This window comes from Ranitomeya variabilis, chromosome 1, assembly GCF_051348905.1.
Source record: "Ranitomeya variabilis isolate aRanVar5 chromosome 1, aRanVar5.hap1, whole genome shotgun sequence".
In the NCBI taxonomy this organism is placed as follows: Eukaryota; Metazoa; Chordata; class Amphibia; order Anura; family Dendrobatidae; genus Ranitomeya; species Ranitomeya variabilis.
The window spans coordinates 639,517,449-639,534,922 of NC_135232.1; the positions used below are offsets into that span (position 1 = coordinate 639,517,449).

Below are 17,474 nucleotides of genomic sequence, written 5' to 3' on the forward strand. Positions count from 1 at the left end.
TAGGTGAGTATATTAATATATAAGGTACCTACTATATTACATATAGACAGATTTATTAAAAATAGATTTAAGTGCTTCTTTAACCTTTTGGATTGACCTACATCACTGTAGTTGTTCAATAATAAAATCAATGATCAAAAATACAAATTGTCTAATAATTCTGTAATTCTATAGCTTTACATGAGACTTCCTTGATTCTCTTTACTACCTCTTCCTATAATTGACTCTCCTCTCTTGCACTCTGCCACACTTTTTCCACAGAGATCTCTTTCTGATGCTCTGTCAAGCTGCGTGCCTCATCCTGTGCTTTCACCTGGGAGTGGGAATTTAGTGCAGCAGTTGGATCAGCGAGTTAAAGAGCTGAAATCATGGCTGAGAGATACTGAGTTAGCTCTGTATAACTCCAGTTTGAGAGTAGGAAAAGAAGAGAATCATAGAGAAAAAGAAATTCTCCAGCGAGAGCTGCACCAATTCCAGGTAGGCAACTAACTAACTGTCCTTCACACCCGAGTTTTAATTCACTTTTGTTCCTGTATATTTGCACAACTTTATTGTGAGACTTATTATGAAAAATAATTTTGAACCCCTTTGACTCATCACTAAGTCCTCAGAATTTGTTCTAAAACTTATTAAGTTATACTGGTTACTAGTAAGCATGCAATGTGTTCGGTCACTACAAAGAATTAGTACATGATGTGTGCATCCAAGAACTGTACAGGGGGCATTCCTTACTTCAGACATTATTATAGGAAAGGATTCTTTGCAGTTAAAGTAATTCAATTATAGAATGTACTAGTCAAAAGTAAAAATAGCAGATATAAAAATAGCATTCAAATAAAGACTAATGGCTCAATTCATTATTACATTTGAGTCTTTTTTGTCTCATTTTTGCTGTTTTTCGCCTGTTTTTCATTAGTGCCTAACACTTCTTTTATGTTCATTTTATATGCGTTCATCTTTGGGGGGTTTTATGTTTGCCAGTGTGGGCAAGGTTTGGGGCTTCCAGATATTTTCAGCTGATTCATCATTTTTGACTTATTAAAAAGTTGCAAATTTTGGCACAAATATCCTCCCGTCCTCCCCCTCCAAAGTAATTGTATGTACGGAAAATATTTTATAACAATTTTAAAGCCATTTTGTCAAACAGGCAAGTTTTTACGCTAAAAGTCTTAACAGGGGTTAAGGACAAAAACAAAGAACATTTTTTTAATTTGTGCAAAATTACAGAAGTACATGTAACGTTTTGAAGAAATTAGCACAAAAAACATCAACGATTAGCACAAGATAATAAAGTCAAGAAAGAAAAGTGGCTCAAGAAATCCTTCAAAAAATTAATTGGAGCCTAAATTAATATCTGATAACAAATGGTGTTGATGGTAATAAAAAAAATTAGAACTGAATGATGTTTAATTCTTCTCAGAAAGATTAAACTGTTAAAATAATATTTTTTCACCATAAGAAACTTTGTTACTATGTAAAAAATTTTCTACCATTTATTATTTAACAACAATTATATATTTAGTCAATTTCTATTAGTTACACTCACTTTTTTTACAATTTTGCTCAGTTATACGAATCATGAAGATTTATAGGTATTTGTATGTGATATTAGGCTTTATTTACACTAGTATCATGACTTTTGTAACAGAGCCATGACGGATCTCAAAAAATTTTGAAGGACCCTCCCTTAGGCTATGTAGATGGGTTTTTGGGGAGTTTTTCACAATGCATATTTTTTAAAATGCAAGTAACCTATTTTATTTAATGGGTGGAGAAAATCTGCAACATCAAAAACTCACCTAAAGATCATCCTGGGGACAGAACCCTGTAAGTCTGACTTCACACGTTCCTGGTGATTTCTGTACAGGAAAATCCTATACTGGTGATATCTGTGGTCCGTGTGCCATCCATATGTACGTATGTGACATCCATGTATTTGTTTGCTGTCTGTGTGTCACATCCGTGTGTTGTGTTTGTGCACTCCATGTTAGGGTACCGTCACACATTGAAATTTTCATCGCTGCGACGGCACGATTCGTGACGTCGCAGCGTCGTATAATCATCGCTCCAGCGTCGTAGACTGCGGTCACACGTTGCAATCACGGCGCTGGAGCGATGCCGAAGTCCCCAGGTAACCAGGGTAAACATCGGGTAACTAAGCGCAGGGCCGCGCTTAGTAACCCGATGTTTACCCTGGTTACCAGCGTAAATGTAAAAAAACAAACAGTACATACTCACCCGTCGGTGTCCTTCAGGTCCCTTGCTGTCTGCTTCCTGCTCTGAGTGCAGCCGTACAGTGAGAGCAGATCGCAGCACCGCTGCGCTCTGCTCTCACTTTCCGGCCGGCACTCAGAGCAGGAAGCAGGCGGCAAGGGACCTGAAGGACACCGACGGGTGAGCATGTACGGTTTGTTTTTTTACGTTTACGCTTGTAACCAGGGTAAACATCGGGTTACTAAGCGCGGCCCTGCGCTTAGTTACCCGATGTTTACCCTGGTTACAAGCGAAGACATCGCTGGATCGCTGTCACACACAACGATCCAGCGATGTCAGCGGGTGATCAAGCGACGAAAGAAAGTTCCAAACGATCTGCTACGACGTACGATTCTCAGCAGGGTGTCTGATCGCAGTAGCGTGTCAGACACAGCGATATCGTAACGATATCGCTAGAACGTCACGAATCGTGCCGTCGTAGCGATGGAAATTTCAATGTGTGACAGTACCCTTACTCGTACTGGTGCCTGGAAAGAAGAGGTACAGTTTGCGCTGTTCCCAGGCCCTGGCTGCTGAAGGCAGCTCTCATCATTGTCATCTGATCTCCCTGAGATTAGCGCGACCAAACGACAATGATGGGAGTTGTATTCTGCATCCACTGTGTACCTATTGTGTAAAATAAAGAATTAAATTTAAAAAATGGGCTCCCGTGTAATGCTCATAACAAGCAGTTATTCTCACCTTTACCCCTAATCCATTCAAGCCCTTGTCCCCTGTAGAAAAACAAAAATAACACAAGTCTACCAAAAAATATTTTTTGTAATTATCACAGGTGACTTTGTACTTCTCCATCCCTTCACCTTGTGTTTCCGATCCGTCACCACCACAGTCCGTTCCCCATACTCTCACTGTCGAAGTGGTCTGATCTGTCAGCCCCTCCAGTACTATCTACACCCCAAAGTACCTTAAGTAATAATTTGGTTATAAATAAAAAACATTTTTTATAAAAAGCTTTATTGTCTTTCAAAACTAGGGTAACAAGGTCCAAAACTTTGGGTAATAGAAAAAATCATGGTGTAATCACAAATATGAAAACTGCAATATGTTTGATACTCCAAACATACACTGCTCAAAAAAATAAAGGGAACACTAAAATACCACATCCTAGATATCACTGAATGAAATATTTCAGTTGTAAATCTTTATTCATTACATACGGAAATGTGTTGAGAACAATAAAACATAAAAATGATCAATGTAAATAACAATGAATGTCCCATGGAGGTCTGGATTTGGAATGATACTCAAAATCAAAGTGGAAAATCAAATTACAGGCTGATCCAACTTCAGTGAAAATGCCTCAAGACAAGGAAATGATGTTCAGTTGTGTGTGTGTTGCCTTCATGTGCCTGTATGATGTCCCTACAAGGCCTGGGCATGCTCCTGGTGAGGTGGCGGATGGTCTCCTGAGGGATCTCCTCCCAGACCTGGACTAAAGCATCCTCCAACTCCTGGATAGTCTGTGGTGCAACGTGACATTGGTAGATGGTGCGAGACATGATGTCCCAGATGTGTTCAATCAGATTCAGGTCTGGGGAACAGGCGGGCCAGTCCATAGCTTCAATGCCTTCATCTTGCAGGAACTGCTGACACACTCCAGCCACATGAGGTCTGGCATTGTCCTGCATTAGGAGGAACTCAGGGCCAACCGCACCAGCATATGGTCTCACAAGGGGTCTGAGGATCTCATCTCGGTACCTAATGGCAGTCAGGCTACCTCTGGCGAGCAAATGGAGGGATGTGCGGCCCTCCAAAGAAAGGTCACCCCACACCATTACTGACCCACTGCTAAAATGGTCATGCTGAAGGATGTTGTGGGCAGCAGATCGCTCTCCACGGAGTCTCCAGACTCTGTCATGTCTGTCACATGTGCTCAGTGTGAACCTGCTTTCATCTGTGAAGAGCACAGGGCGCCAGTGGCGAATTTGACAATCCTGGTGGGTGTTTTGTGGCAAATGCCAAGCATCCTGCTGTGAGCACAACCCCCATCTGTGGACGTCGGGCACTCAGACCTTCCTCACGGAGTCGGTTTCTAACTGTTTGTGCAGACACATGCACATTTGTGGCCTGCTGGAGGTCATTTTGCAGGGTTCTGGCAGTGCTCCTTCTGTTCCTCCTTGCACATTGGCTGAGGTAGCGGTCCTGCTGCTGGGTTTTTGCCCTCCTATGGCCCCCTCCACGTCTCCTGGTGTACTGGCCTTTCTCCTGGTAGCGCCTCCTGCCTCTGGACACTACACTGACAGACACAGCAAACCTTCTTGCCACAGCTCGCATTGATGTGCCATCCTTGATGTTCTGCACTACCTGAGCCACTTGTGTGAGTTGCAGAGTCCATCTCATGCTACCACGAGTGTGAAAGCACAACCAACATTCAAAAGTGACCAAAACATCAGCCAGAAAGCATTGGTACTGAGATGTGGTCTGTGGTCCCCACCTGCAGAACCACTCCTTTATTGAGTGTGTCTTGATAATTGCCAATAATTTCCATCTGTTGTTTATTCCATTTGCACAACAGCATGTGAAATTGATTGTCAAACAGTGTTGCTTCCTAAGTGGACAGTTTGATTTCACAGAAGTTTGATTTACTTGGAGTTATATTCTGTTGTTTGTGTTTCCTATATTTTTTTGAGCAGTGTATATTATATCAAAAGACAAAGCTTTTAAACCATCTCATCCTGCCATTCCACTCTTCCTTGAGGTGAAATAAAGTACTCTGCAAATTTGTTCCTCACTCTTGAAACTGCCACAGGACTTCGAAAAGTAATATTGTGATAATCATACAAGGATGTTTCAACCAAATTGTCATCTATGGCAATCTGCTACCTGCATATTAGGAAATTGTGCAGGACCACACAAGCTTTCACCACCTCATCCACAGTGTGAGTCTTCAGGTTAATAGCGGTCAACAGAACTCGCCATTTGGATGTGAGAATGCCAAAAGCACACTCAACCATTCTTCGCGCTCGTGTTAAGTGGTAATTAAAAACTCTTTTTGTTGGCGTCAAGCCACTACTTGTGTATGGCTTCAGCAGGTGTTTTACCGAGAGTTGGAACACTTCTTCTCCAACACATACAAATGGCATTGGTGGCCCAGATATTTCAGGAAGCGGTCTTGGTGGTGAAAATTGGAAGCTGTTTCCATATAAATGATGCCCCATTGCAGACAATCTAAAAACTTGAGAGTCATTGGAGCGGCCATAGTATCGACTGCTATAAACTTGTATTGAGTGTCTGCAATGGCCATGAGCATGATGGAGAATATTTCTTGTAGTTGAAATATTCAATGCCAGATGCAGCTGGTTTGACTATACGAATATGTTTCCCGTCCACTGCACCTAAGCAATTGGGAAACTGACCAATTTTTAAAAAGTTTTCAGCAATGTCCAGCCAACGCTCAGTTGTGGGATGTGGGATATATTCCTCATGCAAACAGTCCCACAATGCGCGGCAAGTGTGTTTAACAATCCCCGATATGGTGGAAATCCCGAATCGGAACTGGAAATGGAGTGAGGAAAGGGATTCGCCCGTTGCAAGGAATCTGTTAAAAAAAGGCAAGGCAATAATTACTACAAAATATCAGCAACAACATCTAATATATAAGGCTGAATGTGTGTATGTGTGTATGTATGTATGTATGTGTGTGTGTATGTCCGGGATTGGCATCTGAACCGTCGCAGCTACAGCCACAAAATTTTGCACAGTCACACGTCTGGACCCCGAGAGCGTCATAGGCTATGTTGTGAGGTGAAATTTTAACCCCGCGCTTTCCAATTCACCAAACAATTTTGCCCCTATCTACATAATGGGGAAAAAGTGAAAGGAAAAGTGTTGGAGGCGTCGCAGCTACAGGCACAAAATTTTGCACAGTCACACGTCTGGACTCCGAGAGCGTCAAAGCTATGTTGTGAGGTGAAATTTTAACCCCGCGCTTTCCAATTCACCAAACAATTTTGCCCCTATCTACATAATGGGGAAAAAATGAAAGGAAAAGTGTTGGAGGCAAATTAACAGCTGCCAGATGTGAACAAGGGGGACTTAAAGAATGACAGCAATGGCGCCAAAGAGTATATACTGTACAGTTGCTAAGGTGGGGCCCCAACATGGGATAATCACCACACCACCACGGGGATATGAACACACACACAAAATGTGCCACACACTACCACGTGCTCGAACACATATACCACCATCAGCGCACATTTCCCCACACATACAGCAACCTCGCCACATCAAAGTCGAAACACAAAAGTCGCCGCTCAAAACTCGCCACGCGCAAAACTCTTCACATGCAAAACTCGCCACACGTGCAAAACTCGCCACATGGAAAACTCGCCACACGCAAAACTTCCATACGCGGAAAAATTGCCACATGCACAAAAGTTGCAACACATGCAAAAGTTGCCTCACACAAAACTTGCACATACTCAAAAGGCACCACACATAAAACTCGCCACGCGCAAAACTCGCCATGCGCAAAACTTGCTGCACACAACTTGCTACACTAACCTGTCACATGCAACTCGACACACAAAAAGTTGCTACACGCATGTCGCCACACAAAACTCATCTCACAAAAGTCGCTACATGCATGTCGCCACACGCAACTCAACACACACAACTTGACACACGAAACTCGCCCTAAAACACACACAAGTCTGGTATTATCCTTCAAAAATAAAAATCTGATTAATAAGCAGACAAACTACAAGAGCAACAAATGTACCATATAGGAATCCGGCAGCTGTCAGTCACATGACCAGTCTATTATGTGTATGTGTGAGCTAATATATACTGCCAGGGGGTGGGCTTCCTGTAGGCTGGGGATTTATCAGGCTGCCAATTTAGCTTACAAATACTGAGGTAAAAATACTGACCAAATAACGTGTGAACGAGGTCTAATACAGGAGGAGATGACATACAGATATATACTATATACAGGAGGAGATGACATACAGGTATATACTATATACAGGAGGAGATGACACACAGGTATATACTATATACAGGAGGAGATGACACACAGATATATACTATATACAGGAGAGATGACACACAGGTATATACTATATACAGGGGAGATGACACACAGGCATATACTATATACAGGAGAGATGACACACAGGTATAAAGTATATACAGGAGGAGATGACATACAGGTATATACTATATACAGGAGGAGATGACACACAGGTATATACTATTTACAGGGGAGATGACACACAGGTATATACTATATACATGAGGAGATGACACACAGATCAGATATATACTATATACAGGAGAGATGACACACAGGTATATACTATATAGAGGAGGAGATGACATACAGGTACATACTACATACAGGAGGAGATGACATACAGGTATATACTATATACAGGAGGAGATGACACACAGGTATATACTATATACAGGAACAGATTACCTACAGGTATATAGTATATACAGGAGGAGATGACATACAGGTATATGCTATGTATAGGAGGAGATGACATACAGGTATATACTATATACAGGAGGAGATGACACACAGATATATACTATATATAGGTGAGATGACACACAGGTATATACTATATACAGGAGATTACATACAGGTATATCTAATATATAAAGCTAAATGTGTGTATGTATGTATGTGTGTATGTCCGGGATTGGCATCTGCACCGTCGCAGCTACAGCCACAAAATTTTGCACAGTCACACGTCTGGACCCCGAGAGCGTCATAGGCTATGTTGTGAGGTGAAATTTTAACCCCGCGCGTTCCAATTCACCAAACAATTTTGCCCCTATCTACATAATGGGGAAAAAGTGAAGGGAAAAGTGTTGGAGGAAAATTGACAGCTGCCAGATGTGAACAATGGGGACTTAAAGAATGAGAGCGATGGCGCCAAAGAGTATATACCGTACAGTTGCTAAGGTGGGGCCCCGACATGGGATACTCACCACACACGGGGATATGAACACACACACACAAAATGCGCCACACACTACCACGTGCTTGAACACATATACCACCCTCAGCACACATTTCACCACACACACACCAACCTCGCCACATAAAAGTCGAAACACAAAATTCACCACTCAAAACTCGCCACGCGCAAAACTCGCTACATGCAAAACTCGCCATATGCAAAACTAGGCTCACGCAAAACTCGCCACACGTGCAAAACTCACCTCATGGAAAACTCACCTCATGCAAAACTTGCACACACAGAAAAATTGCCACATGTACAAAAGTTGCACCACATGCAAAAGTTGCCTCACACAAAACTTGCACATACTCAAAACGCACCACACATGAAACTCGCCACGCGCAAAACTTGCCATGCACAAATCTTGCTGCACACAACTTGCTACACTAACCTGTCACATGCAACTCGACACACAAAAAGTGGCTACACGCATGTCACCACACAAAACTCATCTCACAAAAGTCGCTACACGCATGTCGCCACACGCAACTCAACACACACAACTTGACGCATGAAACTCGCCCTAAAACACACAGAAGTCTGGTATTATCCTTCAAAAATAAAAATCTGATTAATAAGCAGACAAACTACAAGAGCAATAATTGTACCATATAGGAAATACGGCAGCTGTCAGTCACATGACCTGTCTATTATGTGTATGTGTGAGCTAATATATACTGCCAGGGGGAGGGCTTACTGTTGGCTGGGGATTTATCAGGCTGCCAATAGCAACCAATCACAGCTCAGCTTCTATTTTGCTACAGTTAATTAATCTGAGCTCTGATTGGTTAATATAGGAAACAAAGACATTCTCAGTACAACAAAGCTAATATATGTTGTGAAATTATTCTATTAGCTTAGTTTTTGCCTTTTAATAATTACATTTCTATCTATTTGTTTTGTGGTTTTTGTGTGCAGAATAAATTTTTGTTAACACATTCTATTTTGCTAACAGCAGTCATTAACCCGGGCGAAGCCGGGTAGTACAGCTAGTTACAGTTATAAATCTGCTAAAACAGTAGGAGATACAATAAAAATGGCTTACCGCAGAGTATACCGAACATAGTTAAAAAACTTCTCAGGGTTTCCTCTCAGCCCCATATATAATGTAGAATACACCCCACGTGTCATTCTCTGTGCTGTGATTGGGTGGATCCAAAAACGACACCGGCGCAGACGCATGATGTGCTGTCTTTCTCGCTCCTTTTCAAGAACAATCGCTTCCAAACGATTCGCCTCAAAAGTAAAATCCACATAGATCTTCACAATGTTCGCAATCACAGCTTCCATTTTTGCCTCTTGCTCTACAACCTGTCAAAGATGGTGTGTAGAAACACTGTATATATAGGTTTTCAGTAGCCAAAAACGTTTGAGAGCCTCCCATTGGGCATTTTTAAAAAACGGATCTGTTGTAAAACGGATAAAAAAACGGAAGAAACGGATGAAAAACTGATGCGGCAGATCCGTTTTGTCTACGGATCTGCTAGTCAGATCTGTAAAAAAAAAATGGATCCGTCGCATCAGTTTTTCACAATCTGCAATGGATCCATCGATCCGTCGAGCCAACGGATTGTGATTGACGGCAAAAAACTGACGTGTGAAAGGGGCCTTAGAGTCTGCCGGCTGTTGTAACCTGTTCAGAAATTAGCAGCATTAGTTGGTAAAAATACACTTTTTCATTCCTGTCATGTCACGTTGCATTAATTCCTGAAAATTACCTGAAGGATTAATAAAGCACCAGACAGCAGTTTTTAATATGTCAGGGGGTGCTGTTTTTAAAATGGTATAACTTTTGGGGTTTCCCAATATATGGGACCCCTAAAGGCACTTCAAATCTGGATAGATCCCCAAAAAATAAATTTTGTAAATTTCCATGAAAAAATGAAAAATTACTGCTACATTTTTAAACCTCCTAAAATGCTAACAAAATAATAAAACATTTTACAAATTACGCTGATGCAGGCATGTGGGAAATGTTATTTAATGTTTTTCTGTGGCATGACTATCTATATTAGGCCGGGGTCATACTTGCGAGTGTAATGCGAGAAATTCGCACAAGTCTCTGGCATCAATATCTGGCGCTGCCGCCAACACTCGGGACCCACTTGCAAGTATGACCCCGGCCTTAAAGGGATAATCATTCAAAGTTTGAAAATTGCTAATTTTTTTAAATTTTTGACAAATTTCTGATATTTTTATAAATAAACACAAACCTTATCTACCTACATTTACCATTATCATAAAGTATAATGTGCCATAAAAAAAACAATCTCACAATCACTAGGATTTGTTGAAGCGTTCCAGAGTTATTACTACGTAAAGTGACACTGGTCAGATTTAGAAAATTTGCCCCGATTACTAAGGGGTTAAAAAATGGACCGCATACGGACACAAAAAACAGACGTGTGGATCTATCAGGCGTCTGACTTTAATCATGGGTACCTAAAAGCAAAAGAGAACCTTCAGTTATGTTCACATGTTGCTTTTTTGCTGCTTTTTTATGCTAATTAAAAGCTACTTTTTACAGTACCAGCAAAAGCTATGAGACTTCTGAAATCTCACGCACTTGCTTTTTTTTTTCCGGACTGAATTGGAAAACTGCTGCGTTTTTTCAAAACTGCAGCATGTCACTTCTTACAGCGTTACAGTGAAAGCAGTTTTTTTAATATATATATATATTTTTTTTTTTTTATTGCCAAGAGATCAGATTTTGGCTGTAGAAAAAAAAGCACAACAAAAAAGCAGCATGTGAACGTAGCCTTTTTTTTTAGCTTAAACTGTTTAGTCTGTTGCTTTACGAATTGCTGAAATATCTACGGTATATGAAAAACCTCTGTGCTTCTGATGATTTAGGAAATATTAAGGTCTTACAATAGAAAGTAGTGTAGTAATAAGTTAGTACCATAAACTATGGCCTAAAAGTTTAACCAACATAATTATCAACTACACAGATATTAAATAATGTTTGAGCGAAAAACAATTTCCTCCATCTTCGTATGTCTAGTAGAATCCGCTACCACCTTCTGCATTGCCCAAGTGTCAGGGTAAGTGATGCTGACAGGTGTGATAAGAGATCGATATTCCCACTATAATTAGTAATAAAGTCTTGGTGCTGAGGTCACCGGGCCATTGAGCCCTGTACTAGCGGAAACCCCTGCCAGTTTTCTGCATTGAGCAGTATGTCTATAGCATCCAAATGTCCTTGATGCAATTTTATTTGACTAAAGTCTCCTTGTATGGGCGATTAAAGAGGACAATATCAAATCGATCACGTAACATTTCACATTTACTTTTATTGAGTTGAGATTTATTTAAATCCATTACATAAACTTGTCAGAGTTTTGTGATACAACAATTTGTTTCTTGATTTTATTTAAACACAAGGAGATACATCCAATGGAGGCAGACAATGAAGTATAAGCTATGGGGTTCAACCCTAGTGGGGTCCATCTCTTTTGCCAAAAGCTTACAAGGGAGAGATGAATGACATGGAAATTACATGCATGGCGAAACAAACCTTAGGTCCTTCTGTGGCGAAACCTAACACAGCGATCAAATACTGTTACAGTACCAGATAAAAAATGGGTTATTCCTAAAGATAAGTTATAAAGGCATAAAATAAAGAAATAAGAGAAAAATCGTGAAACTGTATTTGCCTTGCTGCAACACTCAAAGCTGACGATAAAGGGTTTGTGCAACAATATGTTTTTTGGGAGCACGAACCCAAAAAGTTTTTAAAGAATGTGCTTCAGAAAACACCCTTCTTTTTTTTCCCTTGAATTATCATTTTTAGCGTTTTTTGTTGTTGTTAACATTTTTGAGCACCGATGAAGTTTTTTTTAGCAGTTTTCTAGCATTTTTAGGACGTCTTTTTTACTGGTGTTTTGTGGACTTTTTGGGGTTTTTTTTAACACCATTCAACAATGAAGAAACTGTTTGAGGTTTTTCAAGCTAAAACGCTGCTAAAACGTTCACGTCTTCTAACTGCTTGGAGTCTTTGGAAACCTGAAGAAGTTAAAAGACACTGAATGGTACGTCAAGTCATTTTTGCCTACAATTCATATGTTCATTCTTTTGATCATTTAGATAGCGCTTTTTCAGACGGTTTTGGGAGCAGAATTTTCCTGAAAAAGACTTTGTGTGCACATGCCCTAAGGATCACATTGCTGTGACACTGTCCAAAAAAAAGTCACCGCAGCACTCTAGCAGATCCGTTTGAGTGCTGTTTTTAAATTCTTTTTTTTGTTACATGTTTTTGCAGCTGATGGGCACTCATTATGGATTAATGACTACCTGGCTTATAACAATAAAAATGAGGCACCCAGATAGACCCCATAATAATAATAATCAATGGGGTCCCTCTGCTTCTGTTTGCACAAGTTATGCAATGGATCGTTCTTGGACAATAATTATATTGTCGGTTCCTCGAAATAGATCAGACAAATGGCATGTCAGAACATAAGTGTGAACATAAACTTTCTATGTTGCATTGCTAATCACTACATCCAGGTATTCAAATAGTTTCCAAATAGTAAATGTAAAATTCCAGTCCTTGGCCTGTCCTATGTTCCCTATCTGCTGGTAAAATGAAAACTTCTAGATCTGCGATATTGTTTTTCCCTCACTACATAGACTTCTAAATGTGAACTGTATTGGAGAAATTGCCCAGCAGCAAGCAAAGCACTTGGGAGAAATTGCTATATTGATCTCTCCAAGCCATGATAAAACTTAGCTTTAAACCTGGTAAGAGGTCCTCTTTAATTTACACCACAGTTAACTAAGAGCCATACACAGTCTTCAGTCTTCAGTGAGAATTACAGCCACTCCATGATAACTTCAAGGAGTTTATGAGATTAGAAAAAAAGTCTGCTTATTTTTTCAGTAACAGCACCACTCTTGTTCATGGGTTACGGCCGGTATTACATCTCATTCCAACTCCATGGGTAACAGTGAGAACATTTATAGCAATAAATCTGTATTGGCAGGAAAAAAATGATTCAGTAATTACCTTTCGCTTGTAGCCCAACGATGATGAAAAATTGTGCAAATAACTAACGATATTCCATACTACTTCAGTTCAGCAAGCCGCTGGTGACTTAGTGGTTTATACTGGGATTGGTTTCTGTTTCATTAGCACTATATTCTGGAGTAAGTCCTAATCAGTTACAGGTATTCCTTGAAGGAAAGCCTCGCACACAAGTGTCACATAAGGGCTCGTGAGGACTAACGTATTTTCAGTCTGAGTGCGATCCAACAAATATTGGATCACACTCAGACCCATGTTAGTCCAGGGGGCCGTGCACATATCCGATGTTTTCGTCAGACTGAGACTTGGCCAAGTTTGAGCCGATATTCAGATCACAAGTCAATGAGAACTTGGAAACATCGGACCATACTTCAATGTCATCTGCGTGCAGTCTGATTTCAGCGGTCTTACACAATGGAGACATTTTTTCACCATCATTTCCTCACCTCAGAGAATAGTGTCACACTTTGATCAGAGTGTCATTTGCATAATGGACCCAATTCTCTTGGATGAGAGAATCTACAGTCATCTGAACTTGTCTTAACAAAGACATCTAGAGTTCCATACAGTGACCGCAACACTGTCCCCCATAACAGTGTCAGCAAACATGGTCCCAATAAGGGTGAAAGGTTCTCAATAAGAATGACTGTAAGTAAGTCAATTGTTCTTGGTGGAACTGCCTTGTTTTAGAGCTTTTCAGAAGAATAGACTAAAATGTTTATACTAGCAACTGAACTGGATTTCGGTGGGACTGACCAACTACCTAAGGTGTATGGGTGCTTCTTGATTTCCCCGACAGGTGATATCATAGAATCATAGGATCATAGAATGTTAGAGTCAGAAGGGACCTCCAGGATCATCATGTCCAACCCCCTGCTCAACGTAGGATTCACTAGACCATCTCAGACAGATGTCTGTCCAGCCTCTCTTTGAAGACTTCTGTGACAACAGAGCATTTCTTCTTAATTATGCCAGACGTAAATAGTGTTGGCCGAGAATCATAAACTGATGTCTGAAGTATTAACTCTTCGTGTAGGATGAATATCTACCTCTAATATTTTCTCCCACAGTTTATTTTCTGTTACCTTTGCAAAACAGTAATGCATGGCCACTGAACAATGATGTTTGATGATATGTTTATTGCATACAGTGTTCATGCTAGAAAGTTTGTTGGCATTCCCAACAGAGGAAAACTATGCAAATAGATTATATAATAGAACAATGCTGGGTGGCCTATTTCACATCTCTCTCTGACCTCTGGATGCTGGTTGAATGCCAGTTGTGAACTATACAAAGAGACATTTTCTCCTGGTCCATGTGACTCTTCAGGATCTCAAGTAAGGGGACTATGGCCACGGCTGGAAGAACACAGGACTGCTTAAGTGACCATCACTGAAACCCCAGAAACGTCTTAAAGAATACAGGTTGGGACAATCGGGTCACCTTGCCACATACATCACTGCTTTCAATTAGCTTCCTAAGTTTGTCGCTACCTCCTCGCTGTGGGGGCCTGCCAAAAGTGGGGAGCAACTGGTGGGGGTATGCGGCACTGGAAGCAGCTCTAATGCCGGCGAGACAGCAGAAGGGTGAGACTGTGTTTTGCGCCATCTTAGGTATTTTGCTGTGACTGTTCTGTATCCTATTGTGTGTTTGTGGTTCAATAAATTATTTCCACACTGTTTTACCCTCACCCTGTGTTGTCTGAGTAGTGTTCTGCCCACAGGGAGAGAGAGCGGGCTTTCAGTGGTATGAGCCCCGATCCATGCAGTCTTTCTAAAGACAGCTGGGTCAGCTGACGAGAGCACCCACTGACCCCCGTGTCTCCAGAACTTTCATTGAAGGAGAACTTACCATCTCTCGTGGCAGCCGGTTCCACTCATTGATCACCCTCACTGTCAAAACATTTTTTCTAATATTTTCTCCCTTTTTGTTTCATTCCATTGCTTCTTGTGTTTCCATGTACACATGAGAATTTCAGGGTAGAGAAGCATTGAGCATGGTGAATTACAAAGCCCAATACTTTTGTTCTCCAATGAAAAAGACCACTAGCAGAGTTGTCTTGTGTTTTATTCCTCTTTCCCTATTAGGGCTCACTCATGAGTGTATAACACGTCCAAGTGCTATCTGATGTTTTATCTGATAGCACTCAGCCCAATGTTATACTATGGGACAATGCAGATCTGCGTTTCTTTTTTCATACCTATTCAGCATGCTGCGAGTGGCTCTGCAAGTTGGTTCATGCACACCCATACAAGTGTATAGGTGCGTGTAAAACATCAGAATGCACTTGGATGTCATCCCCGTGTAGTCCTATGTACGCGCACAGAGACAATGGAGAAGATGGAGAAATTAAGTTTTCCGTCTTCTCCACACTTGTAATGTGATTCTCTCATGCAACAAAATCGGATCACTGTAAGGTGAATCTCGGATCAAACTCTAACAGAGTTTGATCCGACTGTCATTACTATAATCAAGCTGATTCTCTTGGACGAGAGACTATACGCTCGAGCCCTCAAGAACACATGCGCGCTCGGCTGAACTAGGCGTGCATGTGTTTGAAGATTAAGCTAACCCTTACCTAATATGGATGACCATGTAACTACCCTGGGAAAAGTTGTGAAGCATTTTTAAATATTTCTCTTGGTGCATACCGGACCCAGATTGGCTCATAGTCGCCATATGAGATTTACTGTAGGCTGTAAAACCATGTGATAATGCTCCGTGTGTCTTCCAGTAGATCCGTGCTGAATCCCTGCCCTATTTCCATGCACTCGACTGGTTACCAGTCTGACGTGTGCACTTCCTTGGGTCCTTCTCTCCCGTGAGCAGTGATTAGGGCCCGGCCATGTGCTTCATTATCAGCGAGCACTTTAATAGTGCCATTTAAAAGGCCATATTTCTGCCTCCCTCGTTGGACCAGGGATGATACATGGTGATAATTGGCAGAGAGAGATGGCTCTCAGTGGCCTTTTAATCGGCCTATTTGTCAGACCCAGTGTCTGTGTAAGACGAATCATATTGATGGCTCCTCTTGGTTCTCCAGTAGCTGACACTTAACCTGTTCACTGCCATGGTGTCAGAGTCAGCATGTCTGGAATATACACAAGAATCTACATTTAGAACAAAAAAGGAAAGTAATGTTCTGATTTTTAGCTGCAATTACATGATGTTTTTTTCCATATAACCGGTACTATTATTCAAATGCAGGCACAGTTTTACCAACAGAGATAATATTCATTTCGAGTTTCAGTATATATAGCAGCAAGGTGCAGTTTTTTAATTAACGGAAATCAAGGCACAAACAGTTAAAAGGAACAATAGAAAGATGTTCATGAAATAATGGAATACAGCAATGAAACAATGAGTCCTTTTACTTCATTAAATTAAGGCGAGTTCTACAATCCTATATCCTGGGCAAAATTATAGTCCAGGTGAAGCCCTAATATAAAAGATATTCAGGTGCTTCTCACAAAATTAGAATACCACATCAACTGCTCAGTAAACTAACTTTGCCCTGTTCCCTCCTTCCAAATATTATTCTGAATCTGCACCCTACTATTCATCTGTCTCCACACACATGATAACTGCACTTGATACTTGACTATTGCACTTAAACACACGGGCTGATGACCGGATCATGCAGCTTTGTATGAAAATCCCTATTTACTATAATTGCCAGACCTGAAATAACAAGCACTTTTCACCTATTGTGTCCCCCCATTTCCCTGTAGATTCTAAGCTTGCGAGCAGGGACCTCACCCCTAATGTGACTGTTTAAATTGTCTTAACTCGTACCGAATTTATTGTCTGTACATGTCCCCACTTAATTGTAAAGTGCTACGGAATATGTTGGCGCTATATAAATAAAAATTATTATTATTATTTGCATCAAAAAGTTAATTTATTTCAGTTCTTCAATACAAAAAGTGAAACTCATACATTATACAGTATAGAGTCATTACAAACAGAGTGATCTATTTCAAGTGTTTATTTTTGTTACACTGTGTTCCAAATTATTATGCACATAGAGTTTAGGAGTGATAAGGTTAGATTTTTTTGTTTTTTTGTTTGTCATTTAAACTCATTGATGGTGATGTGTGTCAGGGTTCTTTATATCACTGAAAGCAATTGCAGATACCTGTGCAAATTAGTTTGGCAGGTGTGTCCAAATAAAGGCAAGACTACTTAAGAAGGCT

The 17,474-nt window shown here is 40.7% G+C and overlaps 1 protein-coding gene across 2 annotated transcripts in view; it reads left to right on the plus strand.

Moving 5' to 3' along the window:
* The window catches only part of AKAP6 (A-kinase anchoring protein 6), a 633,848-nt gene that overhangs the window by 576,704 nt on the left and 39,670 nt on the right, over nt 1-17,474 (plus strand). For both annotated transcript variants that reach the window (XM_077261103.1, XM_077261107.1), the window contains exon 11: nt 262-477. In XM_077261103.1, coding sequence (XP_077117218.1) covers nt 262-477 — 216 coding nt within the window. The remainder of the gene's footprint in view (nt 1-261; nt 478-17,474) is intronic.